The following is a 26,048-nucleotide window of genomic DNA, read 5'->3' as shown; positions in this document are numbered from 1 at the left end:
AGAGCAGGACAAGGCTTTCTCTCCCCTCTTTGGTACAGTATGCCTCCTTCTGCATAGGCAGTAGAGTACTTGGCCCTCAGGGCCGTCCAAAAGCCAGAAGATTCCCTCCTGGTAGAACTCTCAAGTACCGCTCATTGGAAATGAAGAGGCTTCATCTGGAGAAGGGAAGCTGTCCTTTTAGTTCTTATCTCATATTTGTTGTATTAACAAATATCCACCACTCCTTCCCCCCCCAAAGTAACCTTTTAAAGTTTTCAACATGAACTTTTTTCCTGTGTCATGAGAAAAATAAATCCTAAGTTCCTCATTATAGAAATTATTAGAATTCTTTGATGAGTCTTGTTATTATTCCTGGATATTTTTAAAGGATGGATTTTTTCCATATGGTTTGTTTCATGAACATATGGGTCTGTTTTGTGGTTTTGGGAGATACAGTGATCCAGATTTTCTCCGCATGTCCTAGAGTCAAATATTGGGATTTTTTTAAATTATGTAATTGGCTATCTAATACTGCAGAATAGGAATTTGCATTATATGCATCCACTTCACTCACTAACTTATTCTTAATACTTTATTATTTTGTACTGTTTTCATTTGCAGCCTCTTCCTGTGCCTATCCTGATGTTTCTGGTTATGTGAATAGGCTAGTAACTGATTAAATTAATTCATTAGGGTGCATAGTGCGTATATGCGTACGTACTTGCACACCTTCATCCCTACTCCACATATATAGATATAAATCAAGCAAGTGAGAGAGACTTAAATCACTGATTCCTTCTCATTAGTGAGACTGTTTGTTTGTTTGTTAAACAATATGTGAATTTCTACCAGGTAGGCCCTAGGAACATCGTGAGAGAAAGGTGGGTACAGTGGCTCAGCTAACTCTCTGACCTCCCACCTTGGACAAGTCAGTTAAAGCTGTATTAAGTGAATGTATGTTAATTCCTGGGCTTTCTCTGCAGTTCAGGGTAAGGATTATGTGGGTTTAGAATAATATTCAGAGCAGCCAGTTTACGGAGCTATGAACAGCCTAAGGCTAACTTTTAAGAACAAAAAAAAAACCCAACCCAAAACCTGTCTGGACTCTCGCCCTTTCTGGAGCTTAGGTATTTTATATGGGCTCCAGTCAGGTGCCTTTGTCTTCTTAAGATCTAAAACCTAGAGGAACTTTGTAAAGCTAGGCATATTTGAAACATTTTTCTTTCAAACAAGGAAGAGCTCTACTAATTACTCTTTATATATAATGGTACAAACATTTGCCTAGCAATGGTAGAACTGAATTTAGTTCTTTGTAAGCCTGTTGTTTCAAACTGCATCTATGATCTAAGAGAAAACCATCCATCCTCAATAAACTATAGAATAGTTTCAGTGCATAACTATTCATGGCTGTTGTTGAAACTGGGCTCTATTATGTGAGGAAAGGCAAGCCAGAGAGCGTGCCTGAAAAGGTGTAAGATGTTATGACCTAGGGCTTAGCATGTCCAGCTCTGAGCAGGGAGACTGAAGTGCCTTAATCCCCTTTCCAAGAATGACTTGAGGATAAAATACAAAAATACCTATGTCGTGTCCCTCCCCTTGTTACTCTCTCTGTACTCTGTTTTATGGCTTTTTAGTATGGGGACTTGCAGCCTATTGCTCCCACTAGCCAATTTGAAACCGGCTCACATAAAACTACAAATGAATGACCCATGTAAGGAATATACTTCTAGTAATGCATAAAGTAAAACATAGACAGCATCAAAAGCATGACAGGTGCATTAAAAGAATTCCCATATCAAGTGGTGCTTAGTACTGTAAGGGGACACATGCGTGAACAGATTCCACAAGGCAAGAGCAAGTTGGTTGTGTCTCCTGCCAGGCAGACCAGCGAGATCCAGAACAATTAATCCTTAAAATTCCAGAATGAATGGATTTCTGATGTCTCTGAAAAGGATAGAATATCATTGTGTGGCTCAGAACCATGATATGTCTGTCTTAATTAAAACTCATTCATTTTAGCAATTAGATATAGTTCTCGAATTGTGCCAGCCAGGCTGGTATACACACACGTAATCACATTGTAAAGGCTGTACTACTACACAGCATTATCCTTCCAGATTGCAGCTGTATCCAGTCTTGGTGTTTATATAGATTTTCCTGTCTCTAACAACAACAGGTTAGATATTTATGTATGGTTTTATTATTGTCATCAGCGTAAAATATCAGATACTTAGAACTTCCATCTCTTCCAGTATGCTCTTATTGCATCTTATGCAGTAGAATAATGCTAGAAACTGCTGCTAAACTATGTGTTCTCAGAGGTGTATATCTTTCTATGAATGTCTGTTATACTTGTCTTAGCTTGACATATGAACAGTTTCAAACAGTTTCATCTATTCTGAAACTCCTTTAAAAGTTTGAAATATTAATAAGCTTAATAGAAAAGCATGTTAACCTAAGCAGTAAGTGTCCTTGGTTAAAGAAGTTATGACTTTAAATATTTATCATCCACCCTAAGCTTCTACTTTTTGTTTCAAAATACATGACCAGTTCTTTTCTCAGTGTATTTCCACAGGAACTCTCTATCTGAATTAGCCTAATGAATAAGTAGCTTTCTGCTAACTGCCTGGAAGAAGCACACAAAACACTTGACTCTGTCATTGCCTACTGATTCAGTAGCTGTGATTCCACATAACTGAGAGTAGTGTAGTGTCCTCTAAAACCAACAATGTCATCATTAATTCATCAGAAACACAGCTGTGAACTTTGGGTGTTTTTTTTACCAAAGCAACTGGGCAAAAACATTCCAATGTGCAGTAAAGAAAGTTCCAAGCAACTGGGGTGCACAGCGCTTTGTGTTTAAGCCATTGACCTTGTAATGTGATCACACAGACTTTTTGTAAATTAATCTTTCAGATCTTATGAGTGACATGTGAACTTTGACTTCATGGGCAAAAGACAGACCCCAGCTCCAGTAGAGTCACCTGTATCCCAAATGCATGATAAATTTACATAACTTTCTTTTGAAAAACATGAGTCTTTGTGCTTTCATGTCTTTTACTAGGGGAAATATTAGACTTTTTTTGCTTTTTGTGCAGTGGTGTACGTCATTGAATACTAATGGGATTGTCCCAAGCTTCATTTAAAAATGCATTTTAGATATTCCTATAGCAATTACACGTTTCAAACTGCAAACCACTAACTTTTCTGTGAGCTACATGCAGCTGTACCGTTTCACATTTTGGTAATTTGTTTGTTGTTTCTAGAATTGTATTAATTTCCCGAAAAACAAAATTTCTTAGAATCAGTGTTTACACAGCTGTTTTGAATTTCATTTTATATATGAGCATGTTCTGCAGAAAACAGGTGAAAAATTCAAACACGAAAATGTTCCTATATCATCAAGACATTATTTTTTAAACTGTGAGTCTTTTTACTACAAAGCCTTTAGATTTCTACACGAGCATAATTATTTTTTGACCCTGGTGCAGGAAAGCTGGTATGCTTATGCTCAGTATATGCTATTTGGGCTATCTGGTTTCCTGTACATCTGTCACTTGGCTTGTGGCACTCTCGTTGGTGATGAGGAGTAAGTACAGGAACCTGCCCAGTGTGGTTGTGTGACCTGTCAAATGCCATTGTTGCTTCTAGTTACAAACACGTGGCCATCTCTTGTTTATCAGGCAGAGGTTTACCAGGAAATGAGTAAGTGGAAGGAAGGAAACGTGTACCATGTTAACATTACGTTATGTACCTATTGGCCTATAGCTTCCGTAGTCGAATCAACCTACTGTCTCAGTAAAGTGAGTAAAGGCTTTTTTTGCTTTTTATCCATATGCTTCTGATTACATGAACCAGAATAATAACAATAAGGAACTGCAATACTTTGAATGCATGTACTTTTCTTGATTTCTTTGTTCTGGGACATGAGAAAGGATCTGTGACTCAGAAATAGAACAGCAGAAGGTTCTGAAAGGTGTTTTTTTTCCTAAGGGCTAGAGAATTAAAAACTATTATGAACTTAGTGGCAGAAAGTAACTGTGAGGTTTTTCCTCATTGCCCCAGAAGAAAAAGGAGGTTGGCTCTCCTGCCTGGTCTTACAATGTTTATGCTGTTTCTAGTTTGGCAAGGACATAAAATACATGGGTTTTGGTTATAAAAATATGCCAGCAGGAATATGGTACTGTTGCACATTTACTGTATGTGTTTGACAAGCCTGAGGAAAAACTATAAGTGTTTTAATAAACAATCAAAACTAAGGTTTACTTTAACAACTAGACTTTCTGAAAAGTGACCTTTGTAGTTAGACAAAAAAATTAATAGTATCATTTTGCATTTCTAATTTAAAAAAACCCCTGCTGTTAAACAGCAAGTAATAATAATAGATTAGCACTTGTTTTATCTCAGTCTTAGCTCTTTTATTGTTATGTGGTAAATGTAAATTTTCTGGTAATGTATATTTAAAAGTTTCAAGGTTTAACTCCTGTTCTTGTACTTACTGAAAGGACCCCACCCCCACCCCCGGCTCCTCAAAATCAAGAACGGGTGCAGGCAGGCTTGAAACTCCAAATAAGATGTTTTCCCTGGGGCTATATTGTTCATCACATTCTTCCTAAAGGCTTTTGGGGTTTCGTTTTGAATGGAAATAGAAGAGCCAGATGCAGGTATCTCATTTCAAAATACCCTTCCATTCTTTAGAAAAGAAAAAGATTCTTCATTATTCTCTTTCTTTTTTAAAAATGTTTTTTCAGCACTCCGTAAAATATATGCCCACATTGACAAGCACAGCTGCAACCTGATGCCCCTATAGAAACTTTGCACTTAGCCTGTGGCAACAAGCCCCACCAAACACAAAAAGAAAATCAAATTATTTATCAGTTCTTTCTCTGACCTCTCATAAGCAGAGACTGAGAGGTGGCAAAACTATCCCTACCCTTACTCATTTATCTATACCCATGTACAGTGATTTCTCCCTAAAAGGCAATGACAATTTCATGATTTTAGACAGGATGTTCCTTAGTGAGTGTAATTATTCATGCTGTGACTTGAAGAGTCAGAAACTTCATTGCAGTTTCATGAGCAGTTAATGGAAACTTGATTTTTTTTCTCTTTTTAAAGAGACTTAATAGTCCTGCCATTGTGAGGTAGGATTCCGTATTTGCAATTTGCATGATGACAAATATTGCAACTTCTCTTTCTTTCCTGTAATTTTTGGTTAAAGCTCTAGATTTTTGCAGTTCTGTAATTGCACTAGAATCTTTGCTCCTATTAAAAAAGATACAAACCCAAGCCTTTCTTTAAAACTGTAACAATTAAGAGATCAAAACAAGAAAAAAATACAGTTTCAGATGTACTAGACCTGGTATTTTTGGAAAGGTGTCCTGTCTCTCACTGTTCGAGTGCTTGCATTTGCCAATACATGGCAATAGGGTACATGCGCTTTTATTGATCTTGTGGGATGAACTATAACAATAAGACAATGAAAGCTAAGCCAGTGTGATACATTATGGGTCTTCTTATTTAAAACTAGGTGTCTTTGCAATTCTGTACTTCAACATATTTCTCGGAAACAAGTTTCTGAAAAGTAGTGTCTTGCATACCTTTTTCTAATCTTCTGTGATTTACCAAATTTCTGTTGTAATATTGATCTCTACTTCTTCCCGTTTATTCTCTTTTTGCTTAGTATCCTTTGAATTGTATTGTCAGAAAGGCTTCAGTTTCAAAACAGTAATTTGTAAGCAAAATTCTAAGTGTTCTGCCTTTAGATTTTAGCTGGGTTGAATTACAGTCGGAGGGGCATGTGTCTTTGCCACCTGTGAGGACCTTAGGGAACTACAGCTGACATTAGCCCTTGGCTGAGGCTCTTGATTTAGGTGGCATGAGTGTGAAACAGAGAGAATACTATCATCTGTATTTAATGCAGAGTCAAAAACTCTGTAAGAAAACCACATTTATAAAAGAAACTGTGTGCTTTTTTCCTTAACCTGGGTAATTGTGGTTGTACACTACCTATATGACTTCACTAGAGAACACTGTGGGTTTCTGTACCTTGTTATTTCACATATAGCAGAACTTCCTTCATATCATACTTCCTCTATCGGGAGAGAATATTTCCATCTCCAAAATATATATCACAGATCAGGTTTACTGTATACATATGTATGTTATATAGAAAAAGTTAGTATTCAGAGGTGCCTGTTGCTATTGATACACAGGGCCAATTAAGAAGAGTCACTTTAAAAGATATCCCTAAAAAATATCAGGAAACATGGTCTGAACTCCTAGAATACAAAAGCTATTATTTTGTTCTTTTTTAAGCTTCTGTCTATAATTGCTTTTGATGTGTCTTTACGGTTTACTGCTCCTTGGGCCAGTCCTTGCTTTTAGTGAGACTAAACTACACCTACCTACATAGGTCATCTCGATCATGTGTTTGTGGCTACCCTGTTTTCCTTCCTATTGGATGGGTAGTTTTCTTAGTTTTATTGGTGTTTTAGCACTTGCAGTGAAGTTTTTTACGTTATGAAGAAACAAAGCTCTGTGCCCTTAGTTTGATTGCTGTTTGTATTTTCTGTTCCCCCAATAGGTTACAGACTTGCAAGCATTCTTAAAATATCAAAATACTTTGTTGCAGAGTTTTAAAATTGCTATAATGAGAGTCTGTGGTACCATTATGCTACACTGTATCTATTTCTTGGAAAAATAAAAGCCAACATGACCAGAAAAAGAAAAATAACTGGGTTTTTGTAACAGAAAACAGCTGCAACCACATCAAGGCATTTTTGTCTACTCTACTGGCTTTGCTGAAAATTAAAGCCACAACTCAATAATATTCAAGGAAGATATTTCTATGGAATGAAATCTGTTAAATGCTTAATAACAAACAGTTAAAAACACAAAACGGGATGTTTAGGAAACTGTTTTTGAATGCTAAATAGCCTAGATTACAGAAGTTCTGCTTCTTCAGTAGAGGCTAGAAAATGAAAGCCTTATTCAGAATGATGAATTGTAAATTGTTGCCAGTTCAGGAATTTGTGTCTGACGTTTTCGCACACGTTTAGTGTGTTCAATTAAAAACAGCTTGCTTCCTAACCTAAGAATACTTGAAAGTGTATGAAATCAAGTGGTGTAACAACGATCCATTTGTTGAGAAAGATCTTAGAAATGAGAGAAAAAATTTTACAGTGATTCATATATAATACAATGCTTAGTTTTTTCTGTCTACAAATGCAGTAGATTAGATAAGCTAAACATTGAACTAAACTGAAGTTAGAATAGCTGAATTCTTGCAAAACATCTGTTGAAAACCTTGGAGTAGATGGATTTTAAATTCAATGTGATTTAAATCAGAGACTTTTATCGTAGTTTAGTGTTTAAATCAAGGGGGGGTTTACATCATGTTTATGCAGCTTTTAAAATTCTTAAGATTTTTAATTATTTCTCTAAACAAGGGTTGACTTATTGTTTAGTGACTACTAGGATATGTTGATTTTCAGTTAAATATGTCCATTACATTAAGTCAGTACCTCTTTGCCCTAGCCAGGAAAATACACTCTATCACATTTAATTACACAGTTCAATGTATGTTTACTTAGAATTGTAGTTTTTACCTTTTGTTCTATTAAAGATACTGAATAAAATTTCTTCCTTTGTTGATTCCTGCTTACTAAAAATTTGTGCCCTGCTGCTTATGATGGAAGCTGGAGTATAATTCAGTAGCAAGACAACAGTGTTTAAAAACTATTGAAACTTAACTAATGAATTTTTTTATTATAAAATGTATACAAAAGTCTAATATGCTATACAATTACAGCCAGGATTTGGATCTTAGGGCAAGAGGTATGAGAACACTACAAACCCTGGTTGCAGTTAGGGAGGAGAATAGAATAACATTATAACATTTTAGGGTATCTCTTGGACAGATCCAGATTTCATTATGTTGTTGGAAATGTTTAAAAAAACCCCAAAAACGAACAGACAAACTCTTTTTAAAGGTACTTGCTTTCTTTTTAAACGGAAGTATTACCTGCAGCTAGTGAATTGATCCTATTGCTTGAAAAGTCTCTGCGATTTTGGAATACTACGTCTCTTCTTGCATTTGTTTTTATTCATCATCAGAAGATCAGAAGTCATTGCTTGCTCCTCCAGCTCCTGTTTGGTTTCTCAAATTCACTTGAAACAGGATTGAACTAAAGAAAACAGAATTCAAATGCATAAAATATCTCTTAGTACCTCTGAAAGAGACTATCGAAATTTGGCTTATCGATTCATTTAACCCAGCAGACTCAGCTGCTTAGGTAGTAACAATTCGCAGCCACTAATGAAACACTCTTTATAACTTGTTTTTGTTTGTATATAATTTTTTATTTAATGTAGAATAGTTTATGTTTTATGAATGTCAGACTTTACCAGATTTAGCCATAGTTTCACACTAACCAGTATTTTAGGAAAGATTAATTAAATAGGAAAAATATCTCTAATTTAATTTAAAATAATTTCTAGTACCCTTTATTTGCTTTTGTATTTAAGTATTATATACAATATATTCAGAATATCTTTTGAAATTCCTTTGTCAACCCTTTGGTTTGTTGTATGAAAGCTACTATTCATAAGTTAATTGGGTAATAAAATATAGGAGTTTTTGTAACAGTTTTACTGTTTTGTAACAGGAAATCAAAACTGACTTAGCTTTCCTTTATAACAAGATGCATAAGTCTTATATTAGCTCAGCATGCTAATGGAAATACAGATTTTAATGAGTTATATTTGATATTTTAACTGTTTAGGTTTGAATCCAATACTGATTAGGGTCTAGAGGTTACAAATACCATATTTGGTTCAGTTAATGAAAATGGAGCTTCAAAGTCACGATCTTCCTCTAATGCATATACTTTGAAAATATTATTTTTTTATTAATAAACACATGCCTGATAGGAGTGTTAGAAACTCAAAACCTGTGTGACATTTTAAAATTTTGTTTCCTATAGCTACCTTCTTAAAACTTTGGTGAGGACATACACATTTAGATTTTGGTGTCCATGGGTGAAAACTTTGTTGCTAATATGCAGGCACCTAGAAAAAGTTATACAACCTGTAGATCAAATGCTACCATGAAATGAATCTAAAATTGGACATAAGCTTCAGAAAATGAAGGGTAAAAAGTACAACATAGCAATTCAGAAATAAAGCTTTTTGGATCTTTAAAAGTTATAAAATTATTTCCATATGCTTCCAAGAAGAGATTCACACTTACAGCCACCGAAACCTCTTCATTATATCCTAGTGTAGTACCATGCAAACTCTACAGCTGCAAGTAATGTAGCTTAGTGTCTATGGTATCAAATGAGAAGAAAACGATTGTAAAAGATATTTTAGCTTCCTTTTTTTTTTTTTTCCTACTTCTGTCACCTCTGGCAACCAGTTGCTTTCTTTTTCTAAAGTCTACAGGGTGTGGCATAGCTGATGAAGCATAGTTTTTCATTATTTGCAAATTCAAACCACAAGCAATTGACTGGATGTTTTTGAGAAAGATAAAATAAAAACAAGTATTATGCCTCTTTGTAATGACTAAAATATGCATGTTTAAATTAGTTTTGCCTGCAAGAACTTGTCATAATTATTTTTACTTTATAACCTGTAGGCTATCTTAAAAATTAAAAAGAAATTAACTGCTGCAATTACAATGTCTCTTCTTCACAATTTTCACCTACTTTGCTACTCTAAATAAGAGCAAAATTGTATTAACTCATGTCCCCTTTTGATTTTTGTTAAGATTTCTCTCAGAGAAAGGGGAAAAATCCTATAGGGTTTTTTATTTCCAATTTATTTATGAAGTTCATTTTATCTTCTGAAATTTTATACTGTTTTTAATTTTATTTTTTTTTAATGGAGAATTTATATGATTCCAGGAGGCTGATAATGGGTTTGATGTTGTGGTTCTGATGGCTCATGATGTTACAGGTTCAATTTTCTTTTCAGACAGTGATTTTACCAGATGCCTACGAGTCTCCTCCTCTTTTTTTTTTTCTGGTGCTCCTGTTTTCTTGCCTAGACACTTCTGTCCTTTCTGGCTCTGGTCAGCAGCAGCTACAGAAAATTGACTACCAGACCTTTTCATTCTGCCCTTAAACAAACAGAAACCATGGAAAAATTAAGAGAAAGGAAAATGTAACTAACAGAAGGAAAGATAGCAGAAGGAGGAAAAGAGCAAAAGCAAGAGTTTTTCTCCTATGGCTTAGGAATACGGTTCATTCTTAAAGATTTATGTCTTTCCTGAAACAGTACAGAACGCCCAAAACCCACTCAAAGTAGACTTAAGCACAGGACCACCGGATGGTGAATCATGATTGTAGTACAAGGAGCTCCTACTTTCTGAATCCATTATTCAGCTTCCAGTCTTAATTTTTAACACCATCAACTCGATACACATTACTGTCCTCTCCAGAAACATGCTCACTGCGTTGTAAGCCTGTTTTTGATCTACTGTAGTTACATTTTCTCTCATTACATTCTGGCATAACCCTTCTGAAATAGCCTTACAGAGGAAAGATTATCTTTTTTTCTTTTACGTTCGTTAAGCTCTTTCTCGTAACATAGTGTTTTTAAAACAAACAAGCAAACGCTAAAAGCCGTAACATGACGTGCTGGACACTTAAGAATTTCTTTGTAAAAGTGGATGTATGGGTCTCTGTACTGGGTCTGGCTGGGATGGAGTTAATTTTCTTCATAGCAGCTGGTATGGTGCTGTGTTCTGGATTTGTGACCGAAACAATGCTGGTAACACACCCATGTTTTAGCTGTTGCTAACCAGCGTTTGCCCAGCATCAGGGCCTTCTCTGTTTCTCACTCTGCCCTCCTACTGAATAGGTTGGGGATGCGCAGTAGGCTGGGAGGGGACACAATGAGGCAGATGACCTGAACTAACCAAAGAGCTATTCCATGCTGTGTAACATCATGCACAGCAATGAAGAGGGAGAAGAGGGGTTTCCAGAAAGTTACCCATGTTTTGCTCGGGACCTGGCTGGGCATTGGTCTACCCATGGGAGATGATGGGTGATTGCCATTGCATCACTTGTTTTGTTTTCTTACTCTCTTCTTTCCCTTCTCCTTTGCTTATTAAACAATTTTTATCTTGATCCACAAGATCAAGAGTATTGCTTTTACTCTTCCTTTCCTGTTTCCCTGTCCCGCTGGGGCGGGGAGGCAGGGGGTGAGCAAGCGGCTGTGTGGTCTTAGCTGCCTACTGGGGTTAACCCATAACAGTCTCATAAGGATATATTCCCATAATTTAAATTAGTTTACAAGTTGTGGACATCAATCCTGACTTCTCTGGTGCAAAAGAACTTTAGGCTTTTAGCATTTCTGGCAATTTTAAGAAGGTCTTCCACAGTGTCATGATGTGTCTGATTTTGTATGCAGCATACTAATATTATTGCACAGTAGCGCTGACCAGTACTATTCATAGACAAGTGCATGGTGCTTGGGTGTGACGCGTAAAGGTGAGACCTTGGAGTTGATGGTGCATGTTGAGTTGCGCAGTGTGGAGGTACAAGGCAAGGATTGCCTTTTCGAAGCAAAACAGAGCTGTTTGAGAAACTATTAGTAAGTCATGAAATAACTAAAAATTACAAAACCTTCCTGTGCTGTTATGTCAAAAATCTGAATGTTGTCTCAATAGATCAGTATACTCTTAAAATGAAGTCTTTTTATCAGGAAGAGAACAGTTACTTTAGAATTGGCTGTTGCAGTCCTACACATCAGTAAAAATGTAAGTAAATTAGAGCATCAAAGTAAATAGTTTCAAGCAAATAAAGTATCATGAACTGTTGATTGTAATACTTTCAGATTAAGCAACAAAAGGTGCATGTTTATAGATATGCCAGCTACATGAGTCCTTAAATAGTCCTGAGTTTCTAGTGCTTATTCATTTACTGTGTGTCATTTTATATTTTTTACTATAATTAGAAATAATCCTGACTTACTAGCTTTATCTCCATGCTAAAATCTGATGAGGCCTTTCAGTGTAAGTCTGTTTCTGTTACTGTGTAGATGTGGAAAACAAGCCTAAAGCTTGGAACTTGCAAGCCCGTAGTCACAGCAGGTCTGTCCACAGCTATCTGCAAGTTTGCATTCCTACCACATGCAGTAAGTTTTTCTCTGTAGACCCATGTCACCAAGGAATTCAGCAAGGAACAAGAAATCTTCAATCAGAGAAGGGCCACAAGTGTGTGAAAAGCTAGCCACACATAAACAGTAAAGGTCATTAGCAGGCTCCTAAACTCCTGGCTAGGAATTAGGTTTTTTGGATCATTAACGGTAAAAAGCTTAGGAAATGAATAGGACTCAGTGTCCTATTAAAAATTAGCCAGAACAATTAAAAGGTTTTCCAATTTCTAATGGGAACCAGACCTGATAGTTCATTTTCCCTTGTCTAGTGGGCTGTTTCTGCATTTTGAATGACATTAATTTTATGTCCTTGTATTTTTAAAGAAATGTCCTGAAGTATTTTTTCTGTATAGGTGTTGTAAATTATTTACAGTGAGGGCAGTGAAAGCTTGGGAGAAGTAGAATTTAGTGTCTCCCTAAGACTGTGTTACTGATTCCAAGTCTTGTGACTCTAAACTAGTACAGTTAGCTGTGACAGGATTTCTTCTGGTGTGTGCAGATGTGTACTTTGCAAACTCCTAATACAGTTGCTGTATTATGTGATTCCATGAGCTAAAATGCTCATTTGGTTGCAAATACACAGCCTTTCTCGGTGTGAGGTGTCTCTCCTTAGGGTATTACATGTTTCCCTAAACTCAGTTTTCTGATTTCAAGAGCAGCCTTTCTGCTTTCATTTCAGTGTAAACTTCTTGCTGCTGAGTGGATGACTGATAGCTATTTAAGAGCTATCTTCTCCTCTACTGTATATTTTTCCTTAACCCTAAAGTGACTTTGGCACAAGAAAATTTTGAACAGCGAGCCTTTAAGTATTTAAAAATGTAAATTTTGGAGAAGTATGTTAAATACTTTCTCTTTCCTTATCTTTGCATCCTTGCAAGCATGTCTTACAAAACAATCCGAAGGGAGGAAGACATAAAGTACGAACAAAACTAAGTAATGTTTTACACTGCCTGCTTTGCCTGCAGGCCTGCCACTCTAGAGGAAAACAAACCCACAAGTTACCAAACTTTTTCACTCTCTAGCTGTTAGACTCATTTACCTCCCCATTTGCCTTAGGCTCTAAATCTCCCCACCTAGCCCTCTGGTAATAATCAAGGTAATCTATGAACTAATTGCCAGTACAAGCCATGTGATTCTCCTGAAAGGAAAAAAAGGAAAAAAAAAGAATTTGGACAAGGAAAAGTAGACTGCAGATAAATGGGGTGGAGTTGGGGGGAATAAAAGGACAATATTATCTTCCTCCCTATGTTCGTTTTGTACTCAGTTATTCATTTACTCCAGATGCAGAATTCCTTTCTGCAGTGAGTGAATTGCCCTGTCATTAACATAAAATTAGCTCCAAATGATCTTGGCCAAGAGCTTTGAAATATGTTAGTATAGAACCACACACTCAAAAACACGTGGGAATCCATGTGAATTTCCAGATGTGAGAATCTTCTGTGGTACAAATATAGTTATGTTTATGTAGCATAGTATTCTGCTCTATGGATGCACTTTAGATGCAGCTGTGCTTCCAGCAGTGGTATAACTATGTTACTGTGGTGCTCTGCCTGAGTGAATGCATCTTGTTTCTTATAGTGAGTCCCTTCTAATAATGACTACTTGTAAACAGACATTGTCCTGCAAGTTAAAATACTCCTTCAAGAAATATAAGGAATTCAGTGTGGGCTAGTAGATTAGACTGAGAGAGAAAATTTGAAAAATTCCATGTTCCACTTCTGATTTGTCATGTGTTTTGCTAGTAATTGTTTTTGCTTGTCTGACTTATTTTTCATCAGTGAGTACTTTCTGCACTAGGATTAAAATTTAGAAGCCTGAGAAAATTTTGAAGAGGTCATAATTTTTTCTTTGTTATCTAAATAAGTGCTTAAGGTTGTGGTTTGATTTCAGTTATATTATCAAAAGTAAATTGATTGATACCAAGACGAGCTGAATCTCAATGTAATTACCTGATTTTATATTAATCTAAATAAAGCTCTCTACACATAATGATGGTCTTTCTTGCTCTTTCTTTTGTTGTTGTTGTTTAAAAGCCCTTGACATCTCAATTTCTTTAATGTAGTTGCCTTCTTTTCTGTGTGTAGGAAGTGAACTCAAAGTGTCTTTGGGAAGGAAATTGGTCTGTGCAGGAAAACCCTAGTGGGTTGAATAAATCTATAAAACTGAGTTTAAGTACATCAACTAGTGCCTGAACTGTAAAGTAATCAGTCTATAGTAGTGGCTGTTGGCTATTATTAATGTTTGAACATGTAAATACAGAATGGTGACTGAAAGTCAACTGAAATGCCTTTCTTGTTCACTTTGTAGTGTCACCTTGTAATTTTTAATAGCCACAACAAGTTTTACAAAGAAACACTATTTTTTTCATGACTGAAAATTGTCCCCATTCATGAACGTGAATAATCAGTTTTCAGGCATAACCCTGTGTTACTTAGGCTGCGATCTCATCACGTCGTATACATCAAACAGGGTCATATCACTCCTGTAGTTGGATAAGAGACCTTCAGGGGAAAAAAAAAATCAGCTAGACATCTGATATTGATCTTTCCTCTGAAATGACAGTAGTTCCATGCTCTAGCAGAATGTAAAGTAAATTCTGTGTAGTAAGTCATTACACAGTGAATAAAATCATTGTTTGACATAAATCACTGCAGCCTTAGGGAGTTCATCAGATTATCAACTGATCCTTTATCTCTTGGAGATTAAGAAAAACCAAGGTTTTGATTGTAGAAAGCATCTTTTTCCATTAAATGTTGCATAGTATCTATAACATTTATAATATTTATTATTATATATCTTCTATATCTCATATTTCATGGGCAAATGTATTATGCATATCTAAAATATGTCTTGTACTTTTCATGATAATCTTTAAATTGTCAGGTAGCATTGTGCTTCTTTATTACCTAGGAGCATTAAGAATTGTAAAGACTAGAAGTGACTCCCCTTTGCAAACCTCTCTAAGCAAAATATCCATTGCTACTCTTCACCATTACCAGCTAATATCAGTCATGATTTTTAATATCAGATTTTAAGAAATGTCCAGTAAAGGAAACCTGCATGATAAAAACGGTAGGAGTGTGCCGCTGTCTGAATGAGAAATTCACTGAAAAGACATCCGTGACAGCTTGTAGAAAGCAGTAAAACTTTTGTAAAGAAGATGGGCCTTTCTTCTGTCGTATGCCGTGGGACATACCTGATGTGGTAGGTCCTATAGTTGAGTAACTGATGTGCTTTTTGTCACATGTTTGAGAGAGGGTGCGTTGCATTTCTTCAGTCAATACGTGACAATCTTTGTGGGCTGGTGCTGCCCAAAACCATTTTTGACCCCAGTTGCATCGCCCCAACAGCTGAAAGTCTTTTAGCAACGTGCTGTTTTGCTTTCAGTAACTAAAATCTTAAAGTGTGTGTGTGTGTGCGTGCGTGTGCGTGTGTGTGTCTGTATGTATACACAACAAACCAAGATCTATGAAGAAGTACGTGCTTTGGCAATTAAAAAGCGGTGATATCTAGTGGAAGACTAAGCAAAATCAAAGGCCTCTCAGTGCCTTGTGGACATCAGACTTCTTTCCTAACTTTCAGCATCTAATCTATCTAGAACCTAGTGAAGATGTTACATAAATGATGTGATTGTGTAAATGTATATTTAAATTCAGTTTGAATTGAAAAACATGGATATCTGTTTAAGAGTTCTGCCAGTGCTTTTGTATCTCTCAAACTGTTTTATGGCGCTGCTTTTCATTAATTATATTTTGACAGAAGAAATTCTTGCCCCTTTTTTTTTTTTCAGACTGAAGAACAAACGGGCCTCTCTGAAGAGCAGCTTAAGACCCTTCTGGAAGAATGTATGCAGCCTCAGAGAACAATAAGCAACGTTACCATGCCAAAGTCTCAGGAATCTCTTTCTTTTGGATTAAGTCCCCCTTGTTACACAAGTCAAGACTCCACTCTTCACTCCACATCTACTCTTTCCAAAATGTTATTTGAAGACCATATTGTAGGGATGTTAACAGCTCAGGAAAAGGCTGGACTTGAAGACAAAAGCTTATGTGTTAATGCAGAGAGTGAAATCCCTGGCTACTATATCAGCAAAGCAATGGCTGATAGTCACTTATCAAAGGATTCACTGGCCCAAACAGAGGAATCTGATGACCTAGAAGGTTTACAGAAGATGGCAGATAAGAGTATTACTGAAGGTTACTTTATGTCAAGAGCACTCAACACAAAAAGGTTGAAGAAACCTTCTTTCTTGGGTGAACCATTATATTGCATCAGCATGAACAATGAGCCATCCACAGAGGCTGACATTCTCAGCATACCACTGCAAACCAAAGGAGGTGAGACTCTTAAGAACCCTTTAGAATAGGCTTTTGATTATGATGAAAAAAGACCAAGCAGGTTCTCACCAAAGGTATGCACCAATACACACCGATTATTATGGTCGGGCAAGGATGTACTTTTATAAAACATAAAACTGTGCCAGAAAAAATACACACAAAATAACAGAATGTTTATTAAAATTCTTGCCCGGACATAATTGACTATAAGACCAGGAGTCTTATGAAATATAATATTGATGTTGATTAATTCTGTCAACTGGAAAATACTGTTGACAACACATACGGATTATCTTTTTGGTAGCAGAAAGTCATGTTCACTGTTCTGTGGAGAGAAAATATTCTCCCAGTAGTTAGTATAACAATTCACACAAAAATCCAAGTGTTTCTTGAATGTTTTTAATAAGGTAAACTCAGTAGTATAGAAACAAACATGACCTAGCTATATTAAAAATAATAAATTGCTTTCAGGGAGTTCAAATTTACACACAGAAGATACCAAAATGAACAAATAATGCATAATTTCTAGAAATTACTTTCAGTTGAGTAAAAGAAAGAATAGACTTTAATCAGCAAAAAATTAAATTCACTCTATCTGGTATTATAAAAAGATTTTGGAAATGTCTCTATTCTTTATGTCCTTTACTTAAATGCAATTATATAGTGATATAGTAATCTAAATCTATATTTAGATTTTTAGCCTAAAACCATGTCTCTTTCTGGAAAGCAAACTGTTCAAATAAGCTAGATTTTAGGCAGGTACATCTACCTCTTTCATTTCTTTCATAAAAGTTGTGACAGTATGAAGTTGTTTGTGATTAAAGTGCTATAGTTTAATTGTATTAGAAATCAATAAATTTTGCTATGTTTGTCAAGATAGATCTTTGTTATACTGGTAATCTGTTCTGAATTTAGAGAAACATTTTTTTTCACAGTCATTGGTAATTCGGAAGAACATCCTGATACCTCTTTACTATGTTATCATTTCTTAATTATGATTGCAACTGTTTCTCTGGTTGTTTGTACTTAACTTTTCTACAGTGAAAGGAATGTTAATGTTTTATCAAAGTGATTCCACCTATCAGAAAGCAAGAAGGCTTGTTATTGCTGTTTTCACGCTGCCATTCAAACTTGGTATCCAGATTCACCTGCAATATTTGCGCATTATGAGATTTAGGCCATAGCTGCAATAGGAACAAAACAGAAATGCAACAGCTGTAGAAAAGGTTGGGGGGTTTCGGGGTTTTTTTGGTAGGTTAGTTTTCAGCTAACAAAGCTATGTCAGCTTTGCTCTTCACATAGATGCGAGCATCAGAAGAGTGGAGCAAGGGAAGAAGGAAGTGATCTGCCCCAGAGGAGAGCGGGGTGGCAGCGGTGGTGGTAGGGAACACCAGAGAGAACCAGCTCTGCCAGGGGCAACCTGATCTCATGCAGGAGTAACATGACTACATACTACACCGCCAGTCATCTTCAGCAACCAACAGCGAGAAAAACTCAAGTTTAACTTGCTGCCTTCACATGAATTGAAGTTGTCCTTTAGTCTGAATAGATGTAGTGCCGTCAGAGTCAAGTGTGACTCAGCCCCAACTACGATCTGTCTTTATTAGTGTATTTGAAGATGCGATGTCTTAAATCAAGCAAAACACCATGCACTGTAGCCACTGTGTAGTGAAGTGAGCAGGTAACCATTTATACCTGTTGTGGTAGACATAGTCACTATGAGATAATTTTACTGCACAAGAGAGAAAGGAGATTTCAGCTATTAAGTAAATTTCCATATGGGACATCTCATTGTGAAAGTCTTCAAAGTGAATGTGTTAACATTTACACATAATAATTTAAGTATCTTTGAGTCATAATCATGCATTGTGTCAGAGCAATGCAATAGGGTGTTTCAATTGTCTGTTTTCAGTAGTGGCTGAGTAATGTTCAACCATATAGCCCTCAAATCTGTATGGTTAATAAACATCTTGGGTTTATGGTCATTTTGCTTACCAAATATTTTTTCTTTTTTTTGGGGGGGGCGGAGCGTTCTGAATTATCAAAGTCTCTAAATCTTTTCATTTTTACTAAAAACAAAACCAAGGGTATAATTACAGACATCATAACCTCATCAGGCTTTGAGTCTTTGTGTCAGTGTCTGATTTTTACAAATGGTGTGAACAGGTAATCTTTAGGCACAATAAGTGTAAGTGCAAAATAAAACCCACTTCAGAGATTTGTAATTGTTTTCACATTAGTGCTAAATATTTTGCAGTTAAGTTTAAGTTTAACTGAATTATATTCAGATTTATTGTACTCCATTAATATTACTCTAATGTTAAAACATACATCCAAAATTAACATTTAAATAGACAGCAGTCCATTCTTATTATTTTTGTCACTGTACTGCTTATGAGATAGTGTACAGCATAAACCAGAAAACCCTGATACCCTTCCATGGAATTAAGTTGTTTCCTGCAAAGGCGACTCAGTTCTGTCTTAAGCAATCATTCCTGGCCATAAGCAAAACGTTGTGATGTTTACCAGATTTGTAAAGTTGCCTAATGTATTCTGTAGGTAAGCTTGTTGTTAGTTTGGACATGATTAGATGTGCTAATTGTACTGAGGAATGGCGATCCCAGCGGAGTCCAGTTTAAGGCAAATACATCTGCAGATGAGGGTGTGAGAAGTGTCAGGTGTTATTTTTATTTGTAAGAAATATTTACATAGTTGAGCTTTGTTATGTTCTTAATTCTAAAGGATATTTTATGTATGCATAATTTTCTGTAAATTGTTTGGTTTTCTGGCCTGTTACATGTGGTTTAAACTCTTTGTAGTGCTACGTAAGCAAACAAAACTGTGTTTGTGTGAAACTGGTTTAGCAAAATTTCTGGTTTTCAGTCATTATGGTACTGTAGTCTGTGATAAAGATTTACCTTAATACATTAAATTACATATATTTTAAGTAAAGCATAATTATTAACATAATTCATATATATACTTGTACATATATATCTCTGAAGGAAATCCTCATGTGCCTTCAGAGGTAAGTAATTCCTGTTTCTTGAAAGAAGCAGTAATCTACATCAGGGTCATATGCATGTAAATATAGGTGATGTTTACTGAGATAAACAGAAGCCGGAGTTACCCACATGCAGGTGTGAAAAGGCTGTTATTTCTCAGTTGTATGACCCAATTGGTAATTGGTTCCAGCTCTTTTTTTTAGGGGCTGTATTAAGTTTTAAGTAGAAGTTATATCACAAACTTGTTTTTTCCTCTTGCAAATAATATTGCACTTGCAGCAGTTCAGCATATGATTCTTTTCTTTTTTACAGATGATATGAAGATTGAAAGTTGAGGGGAGAGTGATTATATGCTTCTTTGCACAACTGTTTTTCTGAAAATGTGGTTAAACCTCCATCAGTGATATGCTGATACAGTATCATTTCAGACAACCTGAAAGGAATGAGTTATCATCACTGAAAACTGTTCTGTGAGCTGATTTATTCTTAAGAGATAATTATTATTGTCATTATCATCTATTGTTGCAGTTTGATTTCAAAGTAAACTCTTGCATTTCTATTAAATTTGCTGGGGGTGTTCTATCTAGTACATAAATGTACATAGACATTTGTGTAGCTGTGTGTCTGATAGATGTGCGTGTCTTTGTTCATGAAAAATGTAAAATAAAACTTGCAAAGTTCAGTTTCTACTGATGAGACTTTATTAGAGTGGATGTGAAATGTATATAACAGTTTTATTTTTATTCCTTTACACACAATCGACTTTTTTCATGAAGTTAGCTAAAACCTGGCCTCTGTTATCCCAGTGCAGTTTGCTGGAGCTTGCAGCCTGTCTGACTGCCGAGCCCTGACTCAGTGAAGGACCCAAATACATACTCAGTTTTCTGCCCCGGGGCTGTCTGCTGGACTGCTGCTTTGGTTGAAGGTAAAGGCTTGCACAAGTCCTCTGCTGGATCAGAATATCGGCACCAGTCTGCTCAGTTGTGTCCGATTCTTGATCCTGTGAAGAGTGTAATCATATAGCGAACAGTCTTATCCTCTAGTTAAGAAACATAACTAAGTGATGAAAGATCACAGTCCCTCGTGGAGGCTTGATGTGGATAGAAGTGAAGTTCAGAAGTTTGCCCTAGCAATTACTGGGTTGTGAAACCTTACAGTAGCGGCTAGCTGTGGAGAAGGCAATACAGCTGTTTTGTGTTTGAGATAATAATAAAACTTCATTACAAGTTTTTGCTTGTCTACTCTTTAACTACTATTTTTTCTGAATATTCTACTGATTTACTGAGCTGATGGTTAGTTTTTCATTTCATGCACTGTAGTCTCAGAATAAAAAGACATTAAAAAAAATGTGGTTCTCTCTTTAAAAGCTTTTTTTGGGGGGAGAGATATTCTAGCAAAAGCAAACTCTAGATTTTCCCATTGACAAGCTCTCATTTGAGACAAACTAAAAGGACAAATTCTTTCTCAGATACTATACTAGCTGTTTAACATTCAGTAAGAAAAGATGTGTGGATAGAATGTTAACTATACAATGGCTGTGTTATGGCATAGGGCTTACTTGAACTAAACTGAATGTTTACATTAATGCACACATTGGCCCAGATTTTAATCTCATTTACAGAGTTGCCAGTCTGAGTGGATGTACGCTCCTGAGAAATTGTGTGGATATAACAGAGATCAGAATCTAACCTACTTTCTTTTAATTAAAAATGTCAGTGGGACATTATATTTGTGAAAAGCAAGTGCTACTTATTGTTTTCTGATATTTTCACTTGTTCTGCAACGCAATAACAAACCCATGGATACTGGGTCTTCTGCGCAGTCCCATTGCTCTGCGTAGGATTGCTGTAAGCACATTTCATGGAGCTTTGCAAATCTCACCTAGATGTATTTCTTTTCTTCTTTAAAAATGTTAAGCCTATGTCGTAATTTCTTTACCATAAATATAATCAAAGCAATGCCGACAAGTTTTTTCAAGAGTATTTTCTGTGCCTGTATGATATTCATGCAGCACTGTCCACTGGCTGTAATGTTTCCACAGTCCAGTTATTTTCAGATGGAACTTGTGTTTTATGGAGTCCTTCTCAAAACCAGTGTTAAAGTGCTCAGTTTATGAAGAAAACTAAGTTCTGTTTCAAGTTTGCATGTAGAATATCTACAACATATTAAGAGAAATACTAATGAATTCTTACTTTTCCGGTGTATTTTGTTATCTTCAATCTCTCACTGTTATGAAAAAGCTTTTCCTAGCACCTTCAAGGAAGAGCCTGTCACTGACTAAGCCTTACAACATTCCTGAAGCCATGAGTACAACTTTTAATTCACATCTGGCATTTCAGGGATAAGCACGTAAGTTTGAATGACTATTAACTTGAAGTGTGTATTCCAACAGGAACTCTGTTACTTCAGGTCTTGGGAAGTGCCGAGCACCCTGCACCACTTGTAGTCACTGCAAACCGCAGGGACCTAGTGCTCCTGAAATGCTATTCCAAAGGCACATGGGGTTGGTACCCAAACTCGGAGACTGTCAAAAATCAATGACCTAATATTTATCTGTGCTTGGTTTCTACTGCATTGTATAAGTAACAGGTTCTTTGGGAAGATTTTCTTTCTTGCTTGATGTTACAGGTGAAATACCAATTCAAGTTCTCATTTCTTTATTTATTTTCAGTTTTAAATAAAACTGTAGGAAATAAAATTATTTGGTAAAACAGGGTTACTGGTATGAGGTATAGAATAACAGACATATTACATAAAATGTAGTGACAAGGTCATTTGCTGAAACATCACCAATATCGGGGTAAAAGGAAAGTTGAGCCTGGGAGGATTCATGGGTTTTTCTTTGTTTTTCTAGTGTCTCTCTGTTGTGACCTGCAATAACCCCTCTGTCGGGCTTGCCACTGGAATTCCAGCTGCACTGGAATGCGGCGGCTTCTCCTCGGGAAGTGATGCAGCAGTGATGATTAAGATATTAAAATGAATTTTCATTTGCAACCTAACTCAGGATTTGGGAACAGGTTTTCCAGAATACACACCTTCATTCAGCATAAGTCATATTTGGTAAAAGATTCTGACAACTAGCCTCTTTACAGCCTTTCCTAGCTCCCTTCGTGCCACAACACAGCAGAGCACAGGACATTGATTTTTAATGTTATCCTTCTGACTTTTGGGCTTTGAGATGTAATTTCTTATTCCTCAATATAAAACATGTGTGCATGTAGGTTTGTGCTGGTTTGTGCTCCTGACCTTATTTCCCACTATGATTTTACAGCGCAAGATAGATAATTTTGTTCCAAAAATTTAATATTGGTGAAAGCAACATACCTATGAAGAGAAGATTTTGATGTGCTTGCATCTATTTGCTGAGCAATATATGACCAAACCATTCTGCCATTGTCACTGACACTCCTCAGTAATATACATGCAGTGCTGGTGTTTGTGGTGGCCAGCACTCACAGCTGTTGATACTGATTTACTCCAGTGGCTGTTTTGATGCTTTGCCCTTTTAAATTACAAACTCCATAGTATTTTTGTCCAAAAGAGGAAAATAAGGGTGATTCAATCATTTTAATGATATAAGAAATTAAATGTATTGATTTAATATATATAATATATACCATAAATACTTATATTTGAGTGGGATGATTTGAAGAACTATAGCATTGATTTCAGTGTACTGTAATGATACAAGAAGTTCAGTCCAGCTTTACAGTTATTATGCAGATTTAGAGCAGTTGAAGGTCTTTTCCATTTGAAACAGAAGTGACAGAATAAATACCCGGATTTAAAAAAAAAAAAAGAAAAAGTTTGTTGACTATAGACAACAATGATAAAAGGAGTGAAATTATTCTTATGTGTCCAGAATTCAAGTTTAAATTGAAGTAATTCTATCAAGGGGTTAAAAAACTTCCAGGTTCATTAAAAAAAAAAAAAAAGAGAAGAGGAAAACACCCCACAAAAATTCTCAGCCAAATGCTTTTTTCCAAGCCAGATGATGGCTTTTTTTCCAAGCCAGATGATGGCTGGTATCTACTTTGCGGATCTGTAGTGCATGCTTTCCCTCTCACTTCCCGAGCAGAACTCCTGCAGAGTCAGTGGACATGCTGTGCACAGAGTGAAAACAGGCTGTGCAAAAATGATCTGCTGCATAGATCAGAGAGGAAAGGGCTGCTTAAATATGTCATCAGAGTAGCAAGGACTAGTCTAGAAGTGCAAAAAAAATGCCAGTAATTCCTGTGCTAGGAAGGGTGCAATTTTACCTCCAAATCAGGGAGGGATAGGTGAGAGGCTGTTGTTCGCAGCTCAATTTCTGTAATTTCAATAATGATAAGAATTTATATATTTTATTAAACCCCCCTATTTTCTAGATAAAATTTCAGCAAATAATATGAGAAAGCATCTCTTCTCTTTGTGATGCTTCTTAGAAAGGCTTTGTAACCACAGCTTTAAATGAGTTCTCTCTTTCTCTTGCTTTTTAGGTGCAAAATCTGCTCCACTGTTTATTTACACTTCCAAGAGTGCTTCCTCCCCCAGTTAGAAAAAAAGAGCCTTACGTCTGGGAATCTCACTGTTTGAAGGATAGACACAGAAGACAAGGTGGCTTGGCAGATGCTTGGGAAGTTGTGAAATTAGGAAGGTTTTTGAAATCTAGGAAAAATAATAACTGATTTTTTTCTTTTTTAATTTTCAAGAGATGTATTTATTGAGAAATAATTGCTCTTTTATTCGTAGTGAGATTTAAAGGTCAGGAAAACTGTTTCCTTTTTAAATAGAATAGAGGCGCTTGAATACTACTAATGCTATAACCTACAGTTATCCAATTACACGTTTCATTGAGAGATTGGCTGGAATCCAGGTGCAGTAGTTAGAATAAAAGGCTCCCTGTCGTTTAAGTCTATGTGAAATAGTTCACTGCTCGCAGTTGAATCTGCAGTACCTTATCCATTATGCTTTAAAAAAACCCAGCAAACTGGAATACTCACAAGTGTGTAGGAATTTCTAGAATGCTAAAGCGCATGAACAATTTTGATTTATAGGCAGGTTTTCTGTATTTAGAACTTCTTTTCTTCCACTTTAAAATTTGCTCTCTTCTTGTGGAAATACTGTTCTATGGCATTATTTTCCTATTGTTTGCTTTGTGTATTTGGTATGCATAGTTTTGGTGGGAAGGGTATTGCCAGAGGCATTCTACCCTAATTTTACAATAACACTGAAATGGTCTCTCCATACGCATTTTGTGAGTGGAGTCATCAAGGGAGACTGACACAGTGTCAAAGCACTGAGTTTAGCTCTTCTTGTATGTGTTGCCTGGGCTAGCAGTTCTTGAATTTGAAAGGAGTTGAAAAAGTAAGGACAAAGGATGGTTGGGTTTCCTGGGATTTGTGTAAATTTGAAAAGCCCAGTTTTTCTGTGATACTTGCCTAATTTTATGGATTTCCTATGGAAGATTTTATCTTCAAGGCTTTTGCTTGCCTAACACTTTTCTCTAATGAGTTCTCTTCCTCTTGTCGTAACTCCACTTAAATATTCATACACCTTTGTGCACCTGTTCTTTCTCTCTTGGAAAAGATGAGAAATAAGAGCTAGAACTCTCCTTGTGAGTATATTAAGATGCTCTCTTCTATAATCTTAGCAATCCTTTCCAAAATGAATTTATGTTGAAAATCAGCCAATTGCCATACTATGGACTTCACTACAAAATCATGGCAGTATCAGTAAAAAGTGCACTGTTGTCATTAAGATGCAGATCTTGCTACGGTTATCTCAGTCTTTATCTCCATAGGTTATCAATATCTTCAGGTTAAACTACTACACCTCTTGAACATAGGTTTGATGCAGATGACCAGTTGAAAACTTAAGGTACTGTATTTGCATGGGCTCTGAGAAGACTGTGCTATGGTGAGAAAATATTGGTCTCTCTGCAATAGCATGAAACTCAAAGATTATTTATGCAAACAGGTTGGCCGAGTATCCAATAACACTAGAAGTGGCATGCATTAGTTGGTATGCTTACGTGGTTGGTATGCCAACTGATGAGTCTCCAGGGAGCTGGGAACAGCATATTTCCCACAGGCTTCACTGCGGAGTTTTTGCCCGGTGAAGTGTGGCCATTTTCCGTGCTCTTCCTGTTTAGTTTTTCTTTGACGGTTGTTTCTTTGGGCAAGCACAGGCCTAACTTACCTCAGCTATAGCCTTTTCTTCTGTCCTACTGTATTCACACTCCTCAAGCAACAAGTGGGTGGACTTAACCTACGGTTTAACACAAGGCATATGGCTTGCCATTATTATTCTAAGGCATGTATCATCCCCGATTCAGATAATACACTGATATAAACTACACAAATGCATGCAATAAATTAGTGTGAAAGTTTGGCTTGGGCTCAGACAAGGTCATTGGAATGGGCTGCTAAGGCTGTCTTCCCCCACCTCAGCAGCAGTTCTTTTTTAAACTTCTGATAAGACCTACATATATCCATATATAGATATATCTGTTCATATAACTGATTGACTTTCTAAATCTGGAGTATCTCATTCTTCCTGCAAGTACAATAAGGAGATTTCT

General features: G+C 36.3%; 1 protein-coding gene across 1 annotated transcript in view; it reads left to right on the top strand.

Annotated features, from left to right (window-relative positions):
* Positions 1-20,754, top strand: part of FSIP1 (fibrous sheath interacting protein 1) — an 88,839-nt gene extending 68,085 nt beyond the window's left edge. The window contains 2 exon segments of the mRNA XM_049825683.1: positions 15,935-16,481; positions 19,799-20,754. Of these exon segments, the coding sequence (XP_049681640.1) occupies positions 15,935-16,481; positions 19,799-19,821 (570 nt within the window). The 3' untranslated portion in view covers positions 19,822-20,754.
* Positions 20,755-26,048: the final 5,294 nt, after the last annotated feature.

The sequence above is a fragment of the Accipiter gentilis genome, chromosome 22 (genome assembly GCF_929443795.1).
Source record: "Accipiter gentilis chromosome 22, bAccGen1.1, whole genome shotgun sequence".
In the NCBI taxonomy this organism is placed as follows: Eukaryota; Metazoa; Chordata; class Aves; order Accipitriformes; family Accipitridae; genus Astur; species Astur gentilis.
The sequence above is the reverse complement of the archived record's forward strand: the minus strand, read 5'-3'. Positions and strand labels throughout refer to the sequence as shown.